The following is a 17,970-nucleotide window of genomic DNA, read 5'->3' on the forward strand; positions in this document are numbered from 1 at the left end:
TGCTGTGTGTAAATGACTCTTATTGACTGTATATAAGCAAGTTAACTACTTCTTGTAAGTTTTATTTTTGTTAGTGCCTTTTACGTTTTCGGTTCCTTTATTTTGAAGCCCTTCTGGCGTACTCTCATCTGAGAGTCAGCAACTTTCCCATAGGTGTTCACACGTGAATGGCAGCTAATTGAAGAGTGTACGGAAGGAAAAGGTGTTTTGAAGACGTTGCCTTGCAATGTAAAGTTTCATTATGGATAATTAAGCGCCTAGCTGGAAATGGGAACAAGGTATTGTGTGTTTCAACTTGTTTTATGACTGATTGCTGTGACGTGTTATCCTAATTAACTGCTAAAAGGGTGTTTGCATATATCGTTGTTGTATTAGCCATGCTAAGGTTAGCTTGTGCGAAAGGGTGCTATATGGATAAGCTGTAATGTCATGTTAATGCTGGTTTTCTAGCTTTTCATGTGCTTTGACCAATTTATATGTGAGTGAATATTTGATAAATGTCCACATGTGTGGTTAACTGGCATTATGGAAATGTTTATGCTTGTGAGAGCTAATTTTATTTATCCATCTGCAGCTCTTACGGTGTTTTGTGAAAGGTTGTGAAGGAAAGGAAGTATATTTGTGTGCAAATTAAGGATGACGGCTGAACATACTGATGTTTCAAGAAGCATTTATTAAGCTTCATCATTGTCTGGCTGGGGTTCGCTGTAGTAAGAGCTTGCCCTCATCGATCTGACGACTTGCTGCCATTATGACGGGCCATGATGGAGGGTCTTCATGGCATGCCTGCTGCTGCTGCTACTACTTCGCCATGTGCTGTCTACATGGATTCATCATGAACATGTCCCGACGTGTCTGCACATGATCCACTTCGGCAATCCAGGCAGTGATTTCATGGATTCGATGCAATGGTCAAGTACGGTCACGTTCACTGACATTGAAGCAGAACTGTGAGTACACACCTATATTACACAGTCTACAGACTGCAACAAGGTGAGCTCCACATGAACAGCCCTTTTAGACTGAACCAGTAAACTTTTCATACTCATCTTCTCATCTACAGTAAAGGAGAGAAACTGTTGCTTACACTCACACATGAACACATTCACATACTCTTTAATAAAGACATTTCATATTTTTTGCATACCAAGTACTTTGTGTTCATTACAGTACTTACCTGGACATTTCCAGTTGTTTGAGTGTCTGCACGTTAATGCAGCTCTGATTGTTGTTCATGCTCGTATTCTGATTTTTGCATTTCAAGTACTTTAAGGTTTGCCTTTATTCAGAGATGCCAACCACTACGAAATTCATATTTTATACGATTTTCTGTCACTTTTGCACCACTACAACCAGTTAATTCGAAACTATGAATTTTGCAGTGATCGGAAAAAAAATCAGTTCGTTCCTCATTTTTGTTTGGTACGTTGAACTCCGCCATGATCGAAGAAATTCAGTCCGTTCCGCATTTTCGGTTGATATTCGCTTCCGGGTTTGAACTCGACCAATCAAAATTCCTGATAGTGCCGTCCGACAATATATCTGTGAATAAAACACATTTCATAAGGATTGACTTGTCTAAGGCCAAACAAAATGTGTTTCCGGTTACCCAACCGACCCTGTAAAAACACTGCAACCCTTCAACTGTTTATGACCACAATAAACAAACTATTTCTCGCGCCCAACCCTACCTGCTTGGCAGCCGCCTGGCGAGTCAAACAAGAACCGCTAGGGCGAGTCATATAAACCACTCGGTATTTGCCAAAAGACACGAGGCCCGTCAGGAGTAAATTGGGGAGGCTGGGACCTCCCCTGCCCGAGTTACGAGCGTCCAAAGTCGGGCAGGAGCCGCCGATAGAAAAACTAAACTAAAGCGGAGCACTTGCGAATCAGTTACCACAGAAATCATCACCATTGCCTACGGCAGAGCAATAGACGAAGAAGGTGAGTTTAACGAGGACATGGAAAGATGCCGCCTTCATGAACTGCTCCACCGTGACTATGCAAAGTCTGTCTATGGATCTGCTGCTTCCTTGACAAGTCACAGCAAGTCTGACCAACACTCCACAGCTTCGTCCATGGCAGCCAAGCGTGCAGATGCAGCTACAGAGCTAGCAGTGAAGGAAGCAGATTATAAAATGTTGGAGGCAGAAGAAAGACAAAGAGAAATCATCCGAGAGTTAGAGGAACAACAACAGAAGGCTCTGAAGGCACAAAGGCATGAGTTGGAGTGATTGCAGGCAGTGAAGGAAGTGCTGGCAGCTCAAGCTAAGCTAAAGGTATATGATAAAGAGACGGAACACGAAGCTGCTGACTGCATTAATGATGAAAGGAACAAGGAAACAGTGTGCCTGTAACTGCAGTCCCTCTATCTCATGTTGCAACACCCCCTCACACAGATGTTTCCCCTCTTGTTTGGGTCTTTCAGGACAGCATAGCCTTAAATAGGCTCCCTGTTCCAGAGCCATTTGTCTTCAATGGTGATGCAATACGGTTCATTGAATGGAAAGCAGCGTTTACCTCACTCATTGACCAAAGAGCAATCACACCAGTTGAAAAACTCTATTATCTGAAGAAACACGGTGGTGGTCCAGCATGCCAGGTGCTAGAAGGCACTTTCTTCTGGAATGATGATGAAGCCTATCAGGAGGTCTGGAACAAGCTGAATCGTCGCTTTGGCCAGCCATTTGCCATTCAGCGAGCATTCAGAGAGAAGCTCACCAATTGGCCATGGATTCAACCTAGGGATGTTCAAGGACTCAAACTTCTCAGATTTTCTGAATGCTTGTCAAGATGCCATGCCTCACGTCAAGGGTCTTGACATACTAAATGACTGTGAGGAGAACCAGAAGCTTGCCCACGAACTACCAGACTGGGCAGCTTCACACTGGAACCGACAAGTCACCCAATGCCTGAACGAGAAGCAAGAATTTCCAAGTTTCAAGGACTTTGCAACATTTGTGTCAACTGAAGCTGAGATTGCCTGCAATCCAATTACATCACTTCATGTTCTTCATTCGTCAGACTCGAACACTGAGAAGAGAAATCTCAGACACAGAGAAACAAGGCCAGTGCTCTCACCACTCGCACACCTACAAACAAAAATCAAAGGTCAGACCAGAAAAGGGCTAAAGCTCCATGCATCCTTTGTCAAGATAACGGACACCAACTTCATGCATGTCCCAAGTTCACAGGGATGTTGTTGGCAGAACGACAGAACTACGTAAAGGAGAAGAAACTTTTACGGATGCTTAAAATCTGGACATGGTGCAAAAGACTGTCGTCATAGTCACTGCTGCGACAACTGCAAAGGAAGGCATCCTACAGTCCTCCATGATTACAACTATGGAAAGGAAAGGTGTTCATCTGAAACAGGGATGAATCCAAGTGCTGCTGCTGCAACATCACTCAGTGTAACAGGCGAAGGCTCATCCTACACATCGATGGTAATACCAGTGTGGGTGTCAACTAAAAACAGTTCAACAGCTGAGAGGCTTGTCTATGCTCTACTCGACACTCAAAGCGATACAACATTCGTCGACCAAGAAGTGAGCGACAGTCTAATTGCTGACAAGTATCCAGTGAAGTTGAAGTTGACCACCATGAGTGGGGGGGAAAAAGCACAGTCCTCCCAAGTGAGTGTGTCTCCGGCCTTCATGTAAGGGGATACAGTTCTGCTATTCAGGTTGATCTTCCAGTTGCCTACACGAAGGATTGCATACCCGTTAACCATGCTCACATTCCCACTTCTGAGACGGCTAAACAATGGAGTCATCTCCAAGAACTAGCAGACGAAATCCAACCACTAAAGGACTGTGAAGTAGGACTTCTTATAGGCTACAACTGCTCCAGAGCCATGGCACCAAGGCATGTCATCCTAGGAGGAGATGAGGAACCCTGTGCAATACGGACAGACTTGGGATGGACTATTGTGGGGCGCTCATCCCAAGGCCATGATCCGTTGAGCACAAGTCGCCTGTGTCACAAAATCACGGTTAAAGAGCTGCCTCTGGTAACTTCTGCCAATGCTATTTGCATTCTAGAATCTGACTTCAAGGATGGCAGTGAAGACAGCAAAGCAGTGTCACAAGACGACATCGCCTTCCTCCATAAGCTAGATGAGGGTATACAGAAAAACATGCATGGCCAATATGAAATGCCCCTGTCCTTCAAAAACAGACCTAGCTTGCCTGATGATAAAGACTCAGCCATGATACGCCTCAACCACCTGAAAAGGAAACTGCAACGGGACGAAAGGTATAAGGAGCGGTATGTCGAGTTCATGGAGGAGGTAATCGAGAAGGAAGATGCAGAGCAGGTTGAAGATGGTGGGAGTGAAGGTGAGAGATGGTACAGTCCCCATCACGGTGTTCGTCATGCAAAGAAGCCGGAAAAGCTTCGCATAGTGTTCGATTGCGCTGCCAGATGCAACGGAACCAGCCTAAATGACCACCTCCTCTCTGGTCCTGACATGCTGAACAAGTTGAGTGGTGTTCTCATTTGCTTTCGACAACACCCTGTTGCTCTGATGTGCGAAATTGGAAAAAATGTTCCATCAATTTCATGTGTACGAGGCTGATCGCAACTAACTGCGCTTTCTCTGTCGGAAGCAAGGAGACTTGAACTCACCACCCAGCGAGCTCCAGATGAAGGTGCATCTGTTCGGTGCTGCTTCTTCTCCTGGACGTGCAAACTACAGGCTGAAGCATCTAGCTAAAGAGAATAGCAACCTCTACCCTAAAGGCTCCCGGTTCATCATGAGGGATTTTTATGTAGACGATGGGCTTGCCAGTGTTGAAAGCACTGAAGCTGCTATTCAGCTTGCCAGAGAAGCTCGCAAACTGTGCACCACGGGTGGTCTGCGACTACACAAGTTTGTGTCGAACGACCTAAGACGTTCTAGAGAGTATACCACCCTCAGAACGAGCAACTAATGTGAAAAATATGGACCTCCCCTTTGACAGCCTGCCACTTGAGAGAGTCCTAGGGATTCAATGGGATATGGAATCCGACCACTTCCGGCTTAACGTCAGCCTAAAGGATCAGCCTGCAACACGCCGTGGCATCCTGTCTGTAGTGGCTTCCTTGTATAACCCTCTTGGGTTTGTGGCGACTGTTCTGCTCAAAGCGAAGATCATTCTTCAGGAGATGTGTAGGCAAGGCACAGGCTGGGACGATCCTCTCCCAGACGAACTTCGTCCAGAATGGGAACAGTGGAGAAGTGATCTAGCCCAATTAGATAATGTTACCATATCCCGTACCTACTCGCCTGCTGGATTTGGAAAGGTCACAAAGACAGAACTGCATCATTTCTCGGATGCTAGCCTTAAGGGTTATGGCCAGTGAGACTTCAAAATGAAGAGGGAGATGTTCACTGTGCCTTAGTTGTAGGAAAGGCACGCGTCTTACCATCCAAGGTCGCAACTGTTCCGAGATTGGAACTAACAGCCGCAGTTGTTTCTGTGAAGATGAGCAACATGCTCAAGGACGAATTTGCATCTACTGGGACTGCGGAGTTCTTCTAGACTGATTCTAAGGTGATCTTAGGATATATCAACGATGAAGCATGACGATTCCACACCTTTTGTGGCTAATCGCATTCAGAAGATTCATCTCGGCTCACCCCCTCAGCAATGGAGATGCGTCCCAACCAATGAGAATCCTGCTGACTATGCTTCTAGGGGCTTGACTCCCAGCGAGCTTCGTTCATCCACCTGGCTCACTGGACCCAAGTTCTTATGGAACAAGGAAATGAAGCTGCCTGTTGCTGAGATTCCAGAGTTAATGATTGGAGATCCAGAGGTCAGAAGTGCTGTCGTGCTTAGCACAAGAACCACAGAACGAGTAAGCCTTGTTGATTGCTTGTCTAAGCTCTCCTCTTGGTCACTGGCTACTCAAGCTGTTGCACGCATACTAAGGTGCATCAGCAAGAACAGATCAAACAGTCTCACCACTGTAACAGAACAAGAACATGCAGAACATTGCATAATCATAGACCTGCAGAAAAATTTGTATCAAGAGGAGTTGAAACTGCTGAGCAAAGGGATCCCCCCTACCATCTCAAAATCCATTATACTCGCTTGATGCCTTCTTTGACAAAGATGGCATTCTCAGGGGTGGGAGGTAGGCTGTGCAGCTCTTCTCTTCCCGACTCCATCAAGCACCCTGCAGTCGTCCCCAAGGATCATCACATTGCAAAGATGATCATTGCTCATCACCATGAAAGGATGAAACATCAAGGCAAAGGTCTTACCATTAATGACATCAGGTCCCATGGATTCCTGGCATCAATCAGGCAGTAGCATCCTACATTTGTCAATGTGTTACCTGTAGACTGCTTCGGAAACCAACAGAAGAGCAAAGGATGGCTGATGTACCCCCTGAACGTGTGGAACCATCACCCCCCTCCCCTTTACCTTCTGTGGAATGGACTACTTTGGTCCATTTTTCACAAAGCAGGGTAGAAAGGAGAACAAGAGGTGTATGGTCTTCTCTTCACTTGCATTAGCTCTGGCACCATCCATATTGAGATGCTTGATGACATGTCCACCGACGCCCTCATAAATGACCTATGATGCCTTATTGCCATACGTGGCACTGTTCGTCAAATCAAGTCTGATCAAGGAAGCAACTTTGTTGGAGCCAAAAATGAACTCAAAGAAGCTCTAAAAGAAGTGAGTGCAGACTGGCTGGCTGCATTTCTTGCTGAGAAACAATGTGAGTTCAGCATGAATGCACCCTATTCGAGGCATGTCTGAGGGGTGTGGGAGAGACAAATTAGAACAGTGAAAGGCATCCTAAGGCCACGCTTGCTCTTTCTTCTGGTAGGCTAAATGATGCTTCGCTATGAGCTTTCCTCTGTGAAGCTATGGCAATCGTCAACAGCCATCCACTGTTAACAACCTCAGTGACACCCCACCCCACACACACACACACACACACACACACACACACACACACACACACAGCCTCGAGCCACTCACCCCAATCATCTTCTAACTATGAAATCTGTCAAGGCCTTGCCTCTTCCAGGTGCATTCATCAGAGAAGACATGTATAGCAAGAAAAGGTGGCGACATGTTCAATACCTGGCAGAACAGTTTTGGAGTCTATGGCAAAAGGAATACCTGGCCAACATTGCCTTCAGACAGCACTGGCATACTCCCAGAAGAAATCTGCAAGTTGGAGATATCGTAATGATGAAAGGAGAGGATGTGCACAGGAACGAGTGGAGGTTGGGCAGAGTTTCAGAAACCACTACTGACAAAGACTGACTAGTAAGGATAGTTAAGGTCTGCCTCGGTGACGGGAAGCTTGGCAAGAAAGTGGAGCGTCTCCACAAGATGTCTGAAGTGGAGCGCCCAGTCCAGAAGCTAGTCTTGCCGCTGGAGACTGATTAAGCCTGTTCACTCTATAGTTAATAATACCTTCTAGCTATAGCTTGTAAGCTCATAGTTCATGGTTTAAAAGGGTTTTCCACCTTCTAAACAAGTTATTTGTATAGGGAAGGTCATTTTCAGTTTGAAATCATTCGTGCCTAATGTAAACCGTATACTGTTCCTTTATTTACTCATGACTGGTGGGAGTGTAAATTACTCTTATTGACGGTATATAAGCAAGTTAACTACTTCCTGTAAGTTTTATTTTTGTTAGTGCCTTTTACGTTTTCGGTTCTTTTATTTTGAAGTCCTTCTGGCGTACTCTCATGAGAGTCAGCAACTTGCCCATAGGTGTTCACACGTGAACGGCAGCTAATTGAAGAGTGTACGGAAGGAAAAGGTGTTTTGAAGACGTTGCCTTGCAATGTAAAGTTTCATTATGGATAATTAAGCGCCTAGCTGGAAATGGGAACAAGGTATTGTGTGTTTCAACTTGTTTTATGACTGTTTGCTGTGAAATGTTATCCTAATTAACTGCCAAAAGGGTGTTTACGTATATCGTTGTTGTATTAGCCATGCAAAGGTTAGCTTGTGCGAAAGGGTGCTATATGGATAAGCTGTAATGTCGTGTTAATGCTGGTTTTCTAGCTTTTCATGTGCTTTGACCGATTTATATGTGAGTGAATATTTGATAAATGTCCACGTGTGGTTAACTGGCATTATGGAAATGTTTATGCTTGCGAGAGCTAATTTTATTTTATTTATCCATCTGCAGCTCTTACGGTGTTTGTGAAAGGTTGTGAAGGAAAGGAAGTATATTTGTGTTCAAATTAAGGATGACGGCTGAACATAATAAATGCTTCTTGAAACACCAGTAAGCTTCATCATTGTCTGGCTGGGGTTCGCTATACTGTGTCATATGATACAGGGATCCCAGACGTCCGCTATTTAGTGGAATTCCGCTATTTTCTAGCGAAAGGGTTTTTTTTTTTTTTTTTTTTTAAATCTCTTGTATATCCATTAAAAATATGTTTAAGTAACATGACCAGCAGAATACGTTCTGATTTGGTTTGCTTGTTTAGCGATGTTTTCGTCGGCTTAGTTTGTTCTCGTTGACATTCGGGAGCAGGGACGTGCACAGGATTATAGAGGGGCAGGGGCTCAAAGTCAGAAAAACGGCAGCAAGTGCATGATTTTTTTTTTTTTTTCCAGTCCTTTCCAAAAGTGTTCTCTGTCTGCACGCGCGCTCTCTCTCTCTCTCTCTCTCTCTCTCTCTCTCAGTCCGCGCACTCTCTCTGGCCGCGCTCGAGCGGAGCAGCAATGGACAGAGAAGTGGCAGCTCAGCGCGCACAACCACCCCGGATTACAAGAACATTGGGAGATTGCCGTGGAGTTTTTGTACCGCCGTTGTTTTAAACTTCTAACAGGACTGTATTATTTATTATTAGGATTATTATTTTAAAAGGGCAACATTTAATTCGAGGCAAAAAGGGCAGGGGCTCAAGCACCCCTAAAGCCCTATGTGTGCACGTGCCTGTATATATCTAATATTACTGAATCATTGATTTCTGCTCATATTCATGATTTTTGAAAAATGAATGTGGCTTATATTAGACTTTTTTTGACATGAAACAAAAAAAAATAAACAAATGAGATGAACTATGGATACTATTGTTATAACAAAATCAGTGGAATATTTAGACAAGTATATTCTTCAAAGCTACATTTTCATCTAATTTTTATAATTTTTTTTTGGCCACTTATGTCATTGATTACAAAATATGGCATCAAATAGATACACATTATGGTTAAATTCTGTTGCTTTTCTATGTTAAATCTATGTAAAAATGTGTTCTATAGCATCTTTAAATGTTAAAATCTCAACAGCTTCAGGGGGCTTGCAGCCCCCTTGACCCCTGCTGATAGTTTCTTCTCCTCTCATTATCTCTAGCCGCTTTATCCTTCTGCAGGGTCGCAGGCAAGCTGGAGCCTATCCCAGCTGACTACGGGCAAAAGGCGGGGTTCACCCTGAACAAGTCGTCAGGTCATCACGGGGCTGACACATAGACACAGACAACCATTCACACCTACGGTCAATTTAGAGTCACCAGTTAACCTAACCTGCATGTCTTTGGACTGTGGGGGAAACCGGAGCACCCGGAGGAAACCCACGCGGACACGGGGAGAACATGCAAACTCCACACGGAAAGGTTCTCGCCGGCCATGGGGCTCGAACCCGGACCTTCTTGCTGTGAGGTGACAGCGCTAACCACTAGCCTACACCACCGTGCCGCCCGGTGATAGTTTCTTACATTCCTCTATTTTTTTCAGTTACTGCTGGGATCCCTGATGATAGCAAAACACACCTGAAGGACAGTGCTATGTGCTCTGTTCCCCACATGCATAAGCTCTCAGAAGATCCCAACCAGCTGTGATTTAACAGGGGACAGAGAGTATGCCCCTCATTATGCCCCGGAATGGGATGTTCAATAAGAGACAGTGGGTGTGAGAGACAGGAGTCCAAATATATGGATTTCGGGGCATCACAGTGGCGCAGCTCCAGGGTCCTGGATTCGATTCTAAGCTCGGGTTGCTGTCTGTGTGAAGTTTTGCAAGTTCTCCCCCGTCAGTGTAGGTTTTCTCTGGGTCCAATGGTTTCTTCTTCAGCAAATTAGTTATGCTTAAATTGACATTCGGTGTGGGGGGGCTTTTTTTTTTTTATTAAATATGAATCCTATATGTATGGCGTTGGGAGGAAAAATGTCTAGATTTAGAAATGCCATAATTGTCAGCAAGCTCAAATAGAGATGTGCGTTGGACTATTTTTATTTACTTACTTTCTTACTGTGTGGATAGTTAATTTTGTTTGTACCTGCATGTGATTTCATAACAAATTTGGGAAATTCTGTTCCCGAGAAGATAAGCAAACAAGTAGCTGAATTTAAAACAACCCTGACCAGGCAAGTCCTAAGAGAATACTGTAAATACATCATTCAGTGCCACAATCATGTTAATGAACTTTCATTTTATTTTGCCCTGCAAGCTTTGTATCTGACCATTTTGTTTACTCCCACAAGGAAGTAAAAAAAAAAACCCCTCATACTCGTATCCAGTACTGGCACAAAATATGGAAATGCCTAGGAAAAGATCGATTTTGCATACTTGATCTGTGCAAATGACATCAGAATCTGCACTGAAGACAACTGAAATACATTATGAAGATACAGAGACACCTTTTAACCACAATTTTATAATTTAACCATGAAAACACTAGCATTTTTGGCCATCGTTGTGTGATAAACATCATAAAAATATTGGAAATGGTGTCTCTTTTTGTTTAGTTTAGCCCCAAAACCAACCTTAATCACTCCTTGTTGGGCAATCCTACCACGATATGCTAATTATTCCACAGGTGATATGCTAATTATTCCATTAACTAAATCATGTGGTCTCTACAAGTAATTCATTAGAAAAAGTATTTATCCTCTGACTACAGCCAGGCAACAGGCAGAAATGGCATCAGAGGCAGAAACTACAGAAGAGCAGCGTATTAGGATGAAAGTTTTGTGGGAGGAGGGCCATTCATAATGAGCCATAGCAAAGAAACTGCATGTGACCCACAGTGCTGTCTGGAAATGCCTCAAGCATCACCAGAAGACTGGGAACTTCAAGAACATTTCAGGCAGAGGAAGGAAGAAAAAGTTGACTAAAGCTGATGTCCAGCATCTCAAGACTACATCCTTACGAGAGAGGAAGAAATCCAGCAAGGAACTGGCACAGGACCTCCAAGATGCTACAGGCAAGGATGTCTCCCCGCACTTGGCTAGGAAGACGCTCTCAGCAGAAGGCCTCAAAGGTCATGTGTCAGTGCGCAAAACTTTTGTTGAGAGGTGGAAATAAGCAGAAGAGACTTACCTGGGCAAAAATTCACAGGAGTTGGACTTCTGAGCAGTGGAAAAGGGTCATGCTCTCAGATGAGAAGAAATTTTGAATTATTTGGCAGCGCTATGCAACAGTAAGTCAGGTGCAGAAAGGGAGAAAGGTACAAGGCAAACTGTATTTCTCCCACAGTAAAACATGGCGGAGGGGTCCTGCAAGTATGGGGAGCCATCACCTACAATGGAGTTGGTCATCTCTACAAAATAGATGGGACCCTCACTGCTGACAAGTACAGACAAATCCTTATCCATCATGCTGTGCCTTCTGGAAGAGCTCTCGTTGGCAACAAATTTATCTTCCAGCAAGATAATGACCCCAAACACACAGCCGGGATGGTTAAACAGTATTTGCAAAACAAAGAACAAGATGTCAGCTTGACGATTCTTGATTGGCCAGCCCAAAGTCCTGACATGAATATAATTGAGCAAGTCTGGAACTACATGGAGCGAGAGAAGGTGAAAAGGGCTCCTTCAAACCTGCCACAGCTCTGGGAAGTGTTGCAAGACATGTGGAGACAGGGTTCTCCACGGATTGAAAATATAGGGGGGTGGGGGTCAATCGGATGACCTTGAAACACATTTGCATACATTTACATATTTCATTTGCATAACATTTGCATAAATACTCTCATAGTAATCATTTAGAAAAGAGGAATCAATTGGACTGGTACAAAACACATCAAACACTACACACTTGCACTTGAATTCATTGTATTAATTAATTTGCACACTTCAGTGCAAATTAATTGATACAATGAATTCCATAAAGCTAATGCAAGAATGAAAACTGAGGTCAACAGATTTCAAATGTAGGCCTGTTTATTAACATCGAGTGCCTGAGGAACAAGTTATAATAACTTAAAATAAAAAGAGCCGTCTTTCTTAAGTAAACTTTTTTGCTTCTTTTACTTTTCCCATCTACAACATATCAGACATAAAAAAAGGTTGATCAATGGCTCAGCAGCATCAAAATATTGCACTTTTGTAAAAGAATGTACATAAGCATTATAAATTATAACTAGAGCCAACAGTTCCCCTGTGGGAAATTGAGTGATGCAGTGCGCGCAGCAGTCGCTATTGCCGGAGCTGAGCTGTACTGTGTGAATGTATGATTTGCCATGAGGCTACAAGCCTGTGTCTCTTTGAGAGCGAGCAGCCCCTCCCTCCTGTGTGTGTGTGTGTCTGCCTGTGTGAGAGCGAGCAGCCCCTCCCTCCTGTGTGTCTGCGTGTGTGAGAGCGAGCAGCCCCTCCCTCCTGTGTGTCTGCGTGTGTGAGAGCGAGCAGCCCCTCCCTCTTGTGTGTGTGTGTGTGTGTGTGAGAGAGCGAGCAAGCAGCCCGTTCCTTCTGTGTGTGTGAGAGCGAGCAGCCCCTCCCTCCTGTGTGTGAGAGAGAGTGAGCAGCCCCTCCCTCCTGTGTGTGTAAGAGCGAGCAGCCCCTCCCTCCTGTGTGTGTGAGCGAGCAGCCCCTCCCTCCTGTGTGTGTGTGAGCGAGCAGCCCCTCCCTCCTGTGTGTGTGAGAGCGAGCAGCCCCTCCCTCCTGTGTGTGTGAGAGCGAGCAGCCCCTCCCTCCTGTGTGTGTGTGAGAGTGAGCAGCCCCTCCCTCCTGTGTGTGTGTGTGAGAGCGAGCAGCCCCTCCCTCCTGTGTGTGTGTGAGAGAGCGAGCAGCCCCTCCCTCTTGTGTGTGTGTGTGAGAGAGCGAGCAGCCCCTCCCTCTTGTGTGTGTGAGAGAGCGAGCAGCCCCTCCCTCTTGTGTGTGTGTGAGAGAGCGAGCAGCCCCTCCCTCATGTGTGTGTGAGAGAGCGAGCAGCCCCTCCCTCCTGTGTGTGTGAGAGAGCGAGCAGCCCCTCCCTCCTGTGTGTGTGAGAGAGCGAGCAGCCCCTCCCTCCTGTGTGTGTGAGAGAGCGAGCAGCCCCTCCCTCCTGTGTGTGTGAGAGAGCGAGCAGCCCCTCCCTCCTGTGTGTGTGAGAGAGCGAGCAGCCCCTCCCTCCTGTGTGTGTGTGAGAGCGAGCAGCCCCTCCCTCTTGTGTGTGTGAGAGAGCGAGCAGCCCCTCCCTCCTGTGTGTGTGAGAGAGCGAGCAGCCCCTCCCTCCTGTGTGTGTGAGAGAGCGAGCAGCCCCTCCCTCCTGTGTGTGTGAGAGAGCGAGCAGCCCCTCCCTCCTGTGTGTGTGAGAGAGCGAGCAGCCCCTCCCTCCTGTGTGTGTGAGAGAGCGAGCAGCCCCTCCCTCCTGTGTGTGTGTGAGAGAGCGAGCAGCCCCTCCCTCCTGTGTGTGTGTGTGAGAGAGCGAGCAGCCCCTCCCTCCTGTGTGTGTGTGAGAGAGCGAGCAGCCCCTCCCTCCTGTGTGTGTGAGAGAGCGAGCAGCCCCTCCCTCCTGTGTGTGTGTGAGAGAGCGAGCAGCCCCTCCCTCCTGTGTGTGTGTGAGAGAGCGAGCAGCCCCTCCCTCCTGTGTGTGTGAGAGCGAGCAGCCCCTCCCTCCTGTGTGTGTGTGTGAGAGCGAGCAGCCCCTCCCTCCTGTGTGTGTGTGTGAGAGAGCGAGCAGCCCCTCCCTCCTGTGTGTGTGTGTGAGAGAGCGAGCAGCCCCTCCCTCCTGTGTGTGTGTGTGAGAGAGCGAGCAGCCCCTCCCTCCTGTGTGTGTGTGTGAGAGAGCGAGCAGCCCCTCCCTCCTGTGTGTGTGTGTGTGAGAGAGCGAGCAGCCCCTCCCTCCTGTGTGTGTGTGTGAGAGAGCGAGCAGCCCCTCCCTCCTGTGTGTGTGTGAGAGAGCGAGCAGCCCCTCCCTCCTGTGTGTGTGTGAGAGAGCGAGCAGCCCCTCCCTCCTGTGTGTGTGTGAGAGAGCGAGCAGCCCCTCCCTCCTGTGTGTGTGTGAGAGAGCGAGCAGCCCCTCCCTCCTGTGTGTGTGTGTGAGAGAGCGAGCAGCCCCTCCCTCCTGTGTGTGTGTGTGAGAGAGCGAGCAGCCCCTCCCTCCTGTGTGTGTGTGTGAGAGAGCGAGCAGCCCCTCCCTCCTGTGTGTGTGTGAGAGAGCGAGCAGCCCCTCCCTCCTGTGTGTGTGTGAGAGAGCGAGCAGCCCCTCCCTCCTGTGTGTGTGTGTGAGAGAGCGAGCAGCCCCTCCCTCCTGTGTGTGTGTGTGAGAGAGCGAGCAGCCCCTCCCTCCTGTGTGTGTGTGTGAGAGAGCGAGCAGCCCCTCCCCCACCCACGCGCTGAGTGTAGAGACAGAGTATCACACAGAAATCGCACTTTTTCCTCAGAGTGCTCGTTCCAAACAACAGGGATTTGCACGAAAACGGAAGATATTCACAAAATTCTTTCACATTGAGCGCCACAAGGCTCTCCTGAACACAGTGATGTAATTTTTTTTGTCTGTAGTGTACTTTGTCGGTACTCCAACAGAGAAAGGCTATCTGTCACAAAGAAAACAAAGGGACGTCTCTTCCTTTTGTAAAGGGGTGGCAGAAATTAAACGGGGGCGGGAATCACAGAAAGGGGGGCGGCCTGCCCCTCTAAAACCCTTCGTGGAGAACCCTGGGAGATCAATTCCACTTGATTTTATTCATAAACTTTGATTGCATGCCTGATCATGTCGGTGCACTTCAGTGTCAAGGGGTTCCATACCAAATATTGATAATATTTTAGAATGATTTACTCTGGTTACTTGTAACATTTGTTTATGATGAAAATGTTGAGTTTATTAAGAGAACTTGAGAACAAAAGGTCAAATTGTGTGTTGTCATTTTGGTAGGTGTTTCCATATTTTTTGCCAATACTGGTACCTTGTTGTGTCCTGTTTGATCCCAGTCCTGATGGACACCTCTAGTCTCAACCAGATGCTCAGTGAATCTTACTGGCAAGCTTTCTTAGGATAATCTTTATACAGTACTAATGTACCGTATATGGTCTTGGATAGACACACACAGATTGCACACACATTTGGGCCTCATTTCTTCCTGTTGTGTTTTCTCTACTCCCAGACTGTGAAGTTTGCAAATCCTTCTTCTTCAACAAATGCGAGGTTCATGGACCACCCCTCTTCATCCCAGATACTCCTGTTCCCATGGGAGTCCCTGACCGAGCCAGACAAACACTTCCTCCTGGGCTAGAAATCCAGAAGTCCAGTATTCCTGATGCAGGCCTGGGAGTGTTTAATAAGGGGGAGACTGTTCCAGTAGGTGCACACTTCGGCCCCTGCCAGGGAGAGCTGGTGAACCGAGAAGAAGCCAAGAACAGTGGAGACTCCTCGGTTGTGAGTTTGTCATAAATTTTATTATAAAGATTGTATATTTTTATGTAACAAAATATGATGACTAGATGAAGGTAGCTCCAATTAATATCACTTTCTTCTCGCAGATGTGTGGAGTAGTGGTGTAAATCGTAAGTTTGAGCACAATGCGGTCCGACATCGGTTCTTTTAGCCAGTGTGGTGGAACTTGCCGGTTAATAAAAATACTAGTAACACCTCAGTGCTCAAGTAAATAAAGTAATGCTCAAGCAAATATTTCTTTATTCTATAATTATTCATGAAAGTCCCATAAAATCACAAGCCCAGGTAGTCACCAACATAAGTCCTCCCATAACGATGCCTAAACATGGTCAGCTTCCTGTATTGCACAAAATATTAGTCGTCATCAACAACAACATTCCATTATAGTCTGTTTTCCCAAATGCAGTTGAGAAAAACTGTACCAAGTTTTCCTTGACTCTGCTGCATGCACAACATGGCAGCTACTCACTCACACACACACACACACACACACACACACACACACACACAAAAAAACAAAAACAAACAAGAAACGTATTCATTTACACTTAGTTTGTTTCTTTTCTAAATGTCAAGGATAAACAGAGAAGCATGACACTACAGGATCTGAACAGATACTGTTAACTATAATTAATGCTCAAGTTAATATAAAACTTGTTACCACACCAACGAGCCAATGGTTTTCGATGCCACAAAATTTGCCACCTGTGCGAGTTGGTTTGATGCTGGGGTCTGCAGTTGATGTGACGTTGTTTCATTTCCGTGAATTCACAAATGCAGACAAAATATAATTTGAACATTGGTTCAGTGAGGGTTGAGTTTAGATATGTACAGTATATACCCGGTGTGCTGTGAGACAAAGTGAAGTGTGCTGTGGAATTTTGAGCAACCCCATGCATTTTTATGCAGAGTCAAGTCAAGTTTATTTGTATCGCGCTTTTAACAATAAACATTGTCGCAAAGCAGCTTAACAGAATTTGAATGACTTAAAACATGAGCTAATTTTATCCCTAATCTATCCCCAATGAGCAAGCCTGTGGCGACGGTGGCAAGGAAAAACTCCCTCAGACGACATGAGGAAGAAACCTCAAGAGGAACCAGACTCAAAAGGGAACCCATCCTCATTTGGGCAACAACAGACAGCATGACTATAACATGAACAGTTTTAACATGAGGACAGTTTCGTAGATGTTATAACTCTTCATTGATGGAAACTTGAGTGCAAAACTGTTCATGATAACTGCAGTCCTAAAGTTAGCAAGTCAACTGTAGTCCTCAGCCATAAAAGCATTACTGTAAGAGTCCAGAGCATCCTCCAGGTATAACCCTCAACTGTCCTCATGGGGCCACCCTCCACAGGAGCAATGCGATAAAACTCCGACCAGACACAGGGCACCAGGATGGATCAAGCAGGTCCGAGGGGCAGAAGAGGCCAGCATCGCAATCCCGGGACCAACATGTAACTCAGAGGGACAGATTGGGGGGGGAGAAAGTAAACACGTTGTTAGGTATGCCCTAAAAATGACAAGTATTAAATCTGTGTGGTAGGCTCGCAGAGACGAGAGTCTTGACATCAGGCATAACACACAACAATGGCATGTTAATATGGTTAAAAAATATCATGACCTGCTCTGGCTGGATGCTTGATTGGGTGATGGGAGCACACTCTTCAGCAATGATGAGATGCAGATGGGACCCTTAGGGCTGGCCAAGACAATTCAGTTACATTTCACCGGGTCTGGGACATGCGGCAGAATGTCTGACAGCCGATTCCCTGCAGGCTACGATAGCCAGTCGAGGTCTCCACCCTCTCCACCAAAAGATTTCCTGTTGACTCCATGTAACTCAGAGATTTGGGGTGGGGGGGGAGGGAAAGAAAACGCAGGTTGTTAGGTATGCCCAATGTCACCTGAATAAGTAGGAACAGTATACAGATTGCACCGAGTACAAGCAGGGACTCCGGCAACTAACTATGACAGCATAACTAAAAGGAGAGAGCCAGAAGGTAACACAGGCATGAGGGAGCCCTGGGACATAAAGCAGCCAGCCACTACACCGTCAACAACTCGAGTGAGCAAGCGAGTGGGGACTGACAGCATCCATACATCCCAGTTTACCAAAACACTCTATGTCTGAGGACCTTCTACAGCGCTCGAAACTAACGATGTCCCGGGGACCATAAAAAATGTCATCGGGACACAAAATTATCATATCTGGGACAATCCCGGGACAATGGAAAAAAAATAGATCTAGAAAAAAAGTTCTACATTAAAGGTGCAGTACAAGATTTTGGAATAACGGTTCCCGCAAGCCATATTTTGAAAAGAAACACTCCTACCCCCCGCGTCTCCACCCCTCCTCCCCCTCCTAAAGCCTGAGAAAGTCCGGCTTTATAATGGGTGTC

The 17,970-nt window shown here is 46.1% G+C and overlaps 1 protein-coding gene across 1 annotated transcript in view; it reads left to right on the top strand.

Annotated features, from left to right (window-relative positions):
- The window catches only part of LOC132883693 (zinc finger protein 345-like), a 74,383-nt gene that overhangs the window by 27,300 nt on the left and 29,113 nt on the right, over nucleotides 1-17,970 (top strand). The window contains exon 3 of the mRNA XM_060917626.1: nucleotides 15,277-15,548. Coding sequence (XP_060773609.1) covers nucleotides 15,277-15,548 — 272 coding nt within the window. The remainder of the gene's footprint in view (nucleotides 1-15,276; nucleotides 15,549-17,970) is intronic.

The sequence above is a fragment of the Neoarius graeffei genome, chromosome 1 (genome assembly GCF_027579695.1).
Source record: "Neoarius graeffei isolate fNeoGra1 chromosome 1, fNeoGra1.pri, whole genome shotgun sequence".
Classification (NCBI taxonomy): Eukaryota; Metazoa; Chordata; class Actinopteri; order Siluriformes; family Ariidae; genus Neoarius; species Neoarius graeffei.